An 8805-nucleotide genomic window follows, 5' to 3' on the forward strand; every position below is an offset into this window, starting at 1 on the left:
TATTTACTTAAATTGCTTATCTCAAGTTAGATCACTGTAAAAGGGTTGGAGACATAATAATGAAATGAAGATTTAGATGAACCAATACCAGGAGTGATTTAGGTAGATAATGAATTAAAAAAAATGATGTCTAAGAATCAGCACTTAGTTTTAGTCAAGAAGTATTCAACTCTTGAGCCATGTTAGTTTGATATCATTACATTTCCAAGTAACTTTCCTATCAAGGTGTCAGGAATAGAGAGAATGGAAGAATATTTTTTTTCTAAGCTACTGAATAGCAGTTGGAGGCCTGCAGAAATGTAGCAAGCCAAGCAAGGAAACTAGAATAAACGCTATTTTACAGCAGCAGACTATGATGTTGATTCTCTAATTTCAAGCATAGGTATATTCCGTGTATAGTGTTTGAGGCATTTAATAACTACAACAAAAGTATCTTTTGAATGACTTACTTGAACTGAATAAAATGAATACTAGTGAAACCATTGTTATGGTATGCCTTTAAAATGAAATTTTTTAAATGGTAAAAGAACATTTAAATTTATCCATCAACCTTCCAGCGAATCTATCAAATGTAAAATTGTGTAAATTTTGCTCTTCTCATTGTTCTTTTCCTTTGGTTACTTAGGAAAAGAAGTCCATCGGTGTCCAGAGATCAGAATAGAAGATACGACCAAAGGGAAGAAAGAGAGGAATATTCACAGTATGCTACTTCAGATAGCGCAATGCCTAGGTCTCCATCAGATTATGCTGATAGGCGATCTCAGCGTGAACCTCAGTTTTATGAAGAATCTGATCATTTAAATTATAGGGACTCCAGCAGGAGAAGTCACAGGCATTCCAAAGAATATATCGTAGATGAAGAGGATGTGGAAAGCAGAGATGAATATGAAAGACAAAGGAGAGAAGAGGAGTATCAGGCACGCTACCGAAGTGATCCGAATTTGGCCCGCTATCCAGTAAAGCCACAACCCTATGAGGAGCAAATGCGTATCCATGCTGAAGTGTCTAGAGCACGGCATGAGAGAAGGCACAGTGATGTTTCTTTGGCAAACGCTGAACTGGAAGATTCCAGGATTTCTATGCTAAGGATGGACCGACCATCGCGGCAAAGATCTGTATCTGAACGTAGAGCTGCCATGGAAAACCAGCGATCCTACTCAATGGAAAGAACTCGAGAGGCTCAGGGACCAAGTTCTTATTCACAAAGGACCACAAACCACAGTCCTCCTACCCCTCGGAGGAGTCCAATACCCATTGATAGACCGGACTTGAGGCGTACTGACTCATTAAGGAAACAACACCACTTAGATCCTAGCTCTGCTGTAAGGAAAACAAAAAGGGAAAAAATGGAAACAATGTTAAGGAATGATTCTCTCAGCTCAGACCAGTCAGAGTCAGTGAGACCTCCACCACCAAAACCTCATAAATCAAAGAAAGGAGGTAAAATGCGCCAGGTTTCATTGAGTAGTTCAGAGGAGGAATTGGCTTCCACACCTGAATATACAAGTTGTGATGATGTTGAGATTGAAAGTGAGAGTGTAAGTGAAAAAGGTAAGTTATCTATCACACATTTTGCTGTAATTGATTAGATACGAATTTTTTTAGGTTATATTTCTGAGTAAACATTTAGTAGTTAGATATTATTACTTTGAAGTCTTTTTATGATGTTTGTCATGTGAATAAAATTTCAAGTTATAAAAAGTATCTTCTAAGAAAAGTCACATATAAGAAAAGTCTATTGACTGTTTAAAATTTCTTTCTTGCTTTATTTCTGAAAGTTTTCTTGCATCATTTGATGGCATATATAAAAATATTAGCTGTAGTTTTAAAAATAACATTTTTTGTGTTTTCTTATAAAAGTAACAATATATTTACTAGAGAACATCTGAAAAAATTTTCAAAAATTTTTAAAGAATGAAATACAAGTTATCCATATTCCTTTCCCCCAGATATAACAATTATTAACCTTTAATTGTATTTTTTCTTTTTTCTATGCTTATATAGTTTATAGATCTATAAAATTAATATCATACTGTGTATAATTTTGTACCCTGATTTTTTTCAGTTGATGTCATAAGTATTTTTTCAAGTCATTAGATATTCTTTAGAAATAGGTTTTAAGTAGCTACTCTTAATATTCTGTCAGAAGAGTATACCACAAACAAAATTCTTTATTTGGGACATTGCAATTGGTTCTAATTGCTAATTTAAATAACATTTTAATATTTGTTTTTATGTATGATTTTTTCTACATATATATATATTACTTTAGATTGTTTTAAACTTTAATTTAGGTTACCAAATTGCTTTCCGAAAAGGTTGTATGTAACATGCTTTACTCTTATCAGATGTGCTTGAGCCTTTGGGTCTTGGTGCACCATGTCTTTGCCAATTGAGCAGGTCACAAAATGCCATCTCTTTCAATTTGATTGTGAAGTTAAAAATTTTGTTTATTGGCATTTGCTATCTTCTTCTAAGAATTATTTATTTATTCCTTTTATTCCTTTTGCCTACTTTCTTAGAAGTATTAGTTTTTTTCTTACTCATTTATAAGAACTTTTTGTATAGGTAGGATTGTATCCCCATTTACTGTTATTTACCAAATATATTTCTCATTTTGATGCTTCTCTAATTTTGATGTTTCTCTAATTTTCTTTGATAATTTGGAAATATTGAATTTAATATAACTAAACCTTTTTATATGTGGTGATTTTTCCATTACTTTCATCCTCAAATCAATTAAATATTTAATTGCATATTTTCTCATTTTTATTATTTATTTATTTAACCATTAACTTTTAAATCTTTCTGGAATTTATTTGGTTGTCTGACAAAGTACACCAAATTGGTGAGTATCATAACAACTCCCTTCCCTGATTTTCTTATACCATTTGTTGACTTTCTCACTGTAAGAATCAATAGGAATCAGTAAGGGAATTCAGGAAGGCAACTAGGTATGGAAGTAATATAGAATCATTTCACACAGAAACAAATTAATTAGTTAGAAAATATAAATTAAGAGTAACAACTAACAAGAAATGAGGGAGCATACAGGAAGAGCTACGAAATTTTGCTGAGTAACACAAAGTGAGTAGAGGTTCATTATGTTTCTAATTAGGAAGGTTAAATACCATAAAGTTGCGTGCTCTTTCCAGATAATCTCTTGGAGGTAATAGCATTCTAGTTATAATCCCAGTTGGACCCTTGGAGTATATGTTATTGCTCAAGTTAATCTGAAAGAAAAATCACTAGTAAGAATAGCTAAGGTTAGGGAGGGGGAACTCACCTGACCAGGTATTAATAAAACAACAATAATTAAAAGTATGGTACTTTTAGAAAATTTGATAGATCGGTGGAATTCTAATATCATATATTGAAACTAATAAATGATAAAAATATAAAACACACCACAATCCAAGGAGGAAGAGATAAATTATTTAACAAATAGGCCTGGGGAAAATGGTTATGTAGTTGAAAAAAAATCAAGTTAGATACTTATTTTATAGTCAATGCATTTAAATGATAAATTCTAAGAAAATTATGTTTATTAAAATATAATTTGTAAATAGCAACTATACGTCTTAATGAATTTTATTACAGAGTACATAGAAATTTTATTTTCCTGAAGTGTAATACTTGCCCAAGTATATTTAGTTTGATTATTTTTTTACATTTACCTGACTGTATCATGATAGTAAAAGTTAAGAAAAGGATAGTTTTGTTATCTTTGGTGTGTTTGGTTTAGATTCTACCTGGTAGGTACTTCTGTTATGTTTTGCTAAAGTAATGTAGTCACTGTTTTTTACTTTATTTTATTATAAAGATGTGGGTAGCATTCACTTTTACCACATAAAAATGTAAAAAAAAACAAAACAGAATTTTTTTGCGTCAGTACAATGCTTGAAAGCTCTTTATATGTAATATCCTTCCAGGAGCTTATACCTTTTTTTTTTTTAAGGATTCTGAAGTATCCATTTGCAAAAATCTTATATAAATAAAAAGCTGTGTGTGAATTCACTTAAAATCCTGTGTGATACTATTTAGCAAAACTAAAACATTTATTAGATCTAGAAAAAAGCATGTCACTTACATCTGTATTCTTCCCTAACTTGAACTATTAGTAGACACTCTTGAAGATAGTCTTCTTTCTTTCTTATCTAATCATTTGTTTCCTAGAGTACAGTTTCCACCAACATGTATTTCCTATGGGCAATCACATTTTAACTTGAATTTGGAGGAGTAGATATGAATAAAATACACTTTTTTTTTTTTTTTGAGTTGGAGTCTTACTCTGTCGCCCAGACTGGAGTACAGTGGCCGCCTCCCGGCCACTGCAGCTTCAGCTGCTGGGCTCCGGCAATCCTTCCGCCTCAGCCTTCCGAGTAGCTGGAATTACAGGCACGCGCTACCACACCCGGCTGATTTTTTGATTTATTGTAGAGATGAGGTCTCGCTGCCCAGGCGGGTCTCGAACCCGCGGGCTCAGGCAATCCACTCACTTCAGCCTACCAAAGCACGGAATTACAGGCTGAGCCACCGAGCCCGGCTCAGTAATCTTTTTTGTTTGCTATTCCCCCAATGGTAGAATTCAGTGAGAAGAAATTATAGCCGTTGAGAGACTGGGATATTATGGGAAAGAGATTGAACTGTGTCCTCTCTTGGCTTTTTATCATTAAAGTAGTATTTTTGGTTATTTGTGGGAAAAGAGGCTATGTGATTTGTGTATAAGCTACTTTTTAAGACACCTAGCATTGTGATTCATTCTTTGTAGTAAACTAATATTTGAAAGTTTTTCTTTAATAGTTAAAGAAGTTGTATTTGTGGCATTTAAACACACTTTTTTCTATGTATTTATATGTGAACACATCATTCTGATTAGGACCAACAAACTTTTAAAAGATAATCACCCCTTTGCTGTATTATCCCTAAGCTAAATAACTCTCAAGTATATCTTTTCCAACTCAGATATCTTTTTTATTGTCTTTATTTTTCTGTTTCTATTCATTTTGTGCACAATCTTTCGAAAACATGCAAGGCAAATTTGCATCAAGCTATCTAATTTTAAAATGTAAACCAAACCATCTAGATAGCATTAGTATTGTAGAAAGATTCTTTCTAGGCTCCAGCACCTTGTAGCTTCTATTACATAGCAGATTCTTTCTTTCCTGTTCTTTAAATAATAAAATTTCTTGGCAATTCACAGCATGTTTATAATTCTCTCTACTTAAACATTTTTTTCCCCTCTACTGTTCTTTTGGTTAGTCTGGACTTTCTTCCCCTTTTTTCTTCTATCTTTAGCTTTATTAGTGCATTGGAGGGTTTGTCTCTTCTCTTACTCATTTGTCACTTTGGATGGTTTAACTATTTTACATACAGAGTTTCACTCAAATCTGTAATAGATGTCATTCCGTTCACTATGTTCTGATCAAGGATGCTGATAATTACAATCCGTAAGTGGGCCATTTTTTGTGTAACAATAACAGGGAGTAACAATAGCAATAACCTTGTTAACCACTCTAGGTCTGTTTTCTTTCCTATACATCCATAAATCAGAATGCTAGGATTTTTATTGTTTGGGAACTATAAGGAGCAAATGAGACTATGTGTACACTGTCAAACAGTAGGTATTCAAATTATTTTTAGATTATTTAAAGTTCAGTAGTAGTCAAGACTTATACAGGACAACTCTCAAGAGTTTTGAGTGAAATATAATTGTGGTCATGTGGATTGTGGTCATTTGTGTTGGTTTCACCTCTCACAAGGTCTGTCCCATGTTGAACAAGGCTCATATTTTCAGGCTAAAAAGTATATACTTTTAAACTTGTTGGTATGTCATTTTGAGATATAATTCAATGTCTCTTTAAATATTAAACATAACACCTATTTACTTGTTTTTCTGCCAAGTACTTTTTCAGTGCCTGCTATTTGCAAGGTGTTGGATTGGATCCAGTGGAGAATGTAGAATTAAATAACAGTTTTCTTCTACCATAGAAATTGAAGTCTAGGCCGGGCTCAGTGGCTCAGCCTGTAGTCCCAGCACTTTGGGAGGCCGAGGCAAGTGAATTGCCTGAGCCCAAAAGTTCAAGACCAGCTGGGGCAACTTGGCGAGACCTTGTCTCTACAAGAAATCAAAAATTAGCCGGATGTGGTAGGGCACGCCTGTAGTTCTGACTACTTGGAAGACTGAGGCGAAGGATTGCTGGAACTGAGCAGGTTGACACTGGGGTGGCCGTGAGTATGCCACTACACTGCAGCCTGGTTGACAGAGTGCGACTCCAACTCAAAAAAAGAAATAAAATAAAACAAAGAAATTGAGAGTCTAAAATAGCTAGCAATATAAGGCAATTGTATTACATATAGGTAGGATTTCAGAGGAGAGAAGCATTGGTTGCATCTGCTGATTTTGCGTGCTCTGTATGTCTTGTAACCCTTGTCCTTTAACTCTTAGTGATACAGTTTGCTTTTCACAATCCTAAATTGATAGTATTTCCATCCATACTTTATGCTGAGTTAGGAAATTGCAAACTTTTTCTTTTTGACTTTGGGTTATGGAAGGAGATAAGTGTTAGATTGCTGATGTACTAGTATCTCTGAATTTAAATATTGAACTTCCCTCTCAAATTTTAAAATATATTTTTTCATAAGCCTTAAGAAATACTATTGGCTTGCAATTATATCTATTTTCTTATTGAGTAATCTAGAGCAGGTTTCTCACCCTCAACAATATTAACATTTGGGGCTGGATAATTGTTTTTGAGCACTGTCTTGTGCATTGTGAGCTGGTTAGCAGCATTCATTGCCTCTACCCACTAGATGCCAGTAGCACTCTCACTTCCAGTTGTGACAACCAAACATATCTCCAGACCTTGCCAGATATTCCTTGTGGGGCAAAGTTCTTAAGGTATTAAAACAAATCCTAAGAATGTCACCTTTATATTTGTCTGAGTTTAGATGTCACTGTCAGTAATGAAATTTATTACCTTACATAATCTCATAATCTCTTATATTTTTTAAGTAATGAATTTACAGTATATATTTGTAAAGAAAATACCTATTGAAGTGATAGCAATTGGAGGAAAATATTAATTTATGGTATTTGAGACCAATTAAACATGCAAGGAATTCTAAACTAAGTGGGCTCAAAATTTGTTTTGGATAAGTTGTAATAATAATAATATTTAGAAAAATTTTAGATAGTATTTTATATCTAAGACTTTCACAGGTAAAAATTTTAAAAGTCAAAGATTGGTAATTCTCATATATTCACTTCATCTGTTACTAAAATAATTTTATGCTTAATAATTGTTCCAATTTTAGTGTGAGTCTTAGAGTTTTTCCCTTAAATAAAAATAACTCAATCACATTGAAGTTACATGGATACAATTAATTGCTTTGTTGCTATATTAGGCAGCATTATGAAATTATTGCATCATGTCTTTTCTAAAAATAGGATACTTTCAACTGATGAGAAATCAAGTTGCAAATCCATATTATGAAGTTGATTTGAGACTTGAAATTACAAAACATAAATGTAAGCAGAGTAAGAGGCTAGAGTAATTAAAAGTTAATTTATAAATTGCACAGCCAGAAGGTATGTTTCTTGTTTCCTAATAAATTATAGCTTTAAAAAAATTTAAGATGATAATCTCTTCCCTTTGCATAAGTATTTCCTTGTTAATTATGGATGAAATAGCATATGAAACATTTGCCTACAGAAAAAAGACTATTTTTTAATGGAAAACTTAGTACCCAAGTAGGTACTAAAAAAATTATCTTACAGATTTCAGTGTGTTGGATATATGAGAGAGTGCTTAGCTAATTGAATAAAAAATTAAAAGTAAGATTAAGTTATAGACTAGTTGATGTATTTAGTTTGGAATATAGAAAATATTAACTTTTAACTTAAAATGAAGTCTCTGTTATGTTGGATTAGAATTCAGTAAATGATCCCTAGATTTTGATATACAGTACAGGTTTAAAAATCTGATCATTAAATTTGTTCAGTGGGTAGAAAACGATATAATTTTGTAAATGCATTATTATTATACTATTACTAATTGATAAGAGACATATCCGACCAAGTGTCTTAATGGTTTATAAATGCTTTATAGGCAATTTTCCTTTGAGTTGGAAAAGCATTGAAATAGCAGACAAGTTGGGTCTAAGACTAATAGAATATTTCAAGACATGTACAGTTGATTCATTCATTTATTTATTCTTTATTTCTTTCAACTAAAATGTATCAAACGCCAACATTCTATAGGACTAGACTATGATACATGAAATAAGATAGCTTTTGCTCTTGCCCTAGAATTCCAACTTTACTGCAGTAAGAACTTGGGTTGTAAATTTGACTACATGTATGGTAGTTGACTCATTCTAGAATACTGTACCTGGGATAGACTTTCATTTTTATTAGGCTGTGTTAGAAATGTTTAGCAAGTGTGAGGTTTTCAGAGTTTATTTAGCATTAGGAGGACCTGACTTCTTATCCAAGCCTCAACATTTAGGGTGTACTATGTAATTTTGCTGCTTCTGGGAGATTATCCATTTATTGGAAGTTCCCATTGAGAAAGTGATCAACTAATACAGTTTAGAGCAGGGATTGGTAAACTATAGGATGCAGTCCTAATTCGGCCCACTATCTCTTTTTTTTTTTTTTTTTTTTTTGAGTTGGAGTCTCACTCTGTTGCTCAGACTGGAGTGCAGTGGCCGCTCCCGGCCACTGCAGCCTCGACCTGCTGGGCTCTGGCGATCCTTCCGCCTCAGCCTTCCAAGTAGCCGGAATTACAGGCATGCACTACC

General features: G+C 33.2%; 1 protein-coding gene across 1 annotated transcript in view; it reads left to right on the forward strand.

The window, feature by feature from the left end:
- LOC103257309 (regulating synaptic membrane exocytosis protein 2) overlaps positions 1 to 8805 on the forward strand; it is a gene marked incomplete at its 3' end in the record, with an annotated part of 156620 nt that overhangs the window by 94029 nt on the left and 53786 nt on the right. Inside the window, exon 2 of the mRNA XM_008055033.2 lies at positions 626 to 1551. Within this exon, the coding sequence (XP_008053224.2) occupies positions 626 to 1551 (926 nt within the window). The remainder of the gene's footprint in view (positions 1 to 625; positions 1552 to 8805) is intronic.

This window comes from Carlito syrichta, unplaced genomic scaffold (assembly GCF_000164805.1).
Source record: "Carlito syrichta isolate Samal-C Ts95f unplaced genomic scaffold, Tarsius_syrichta-2.0.1 Scaffold301637, whole genome shotgun sequence".
NCBI lineage: Eukaryota > Metazoa > Chordata > Mammalia > Primates > Tarsiidae > Carlito > Carlito syrichta.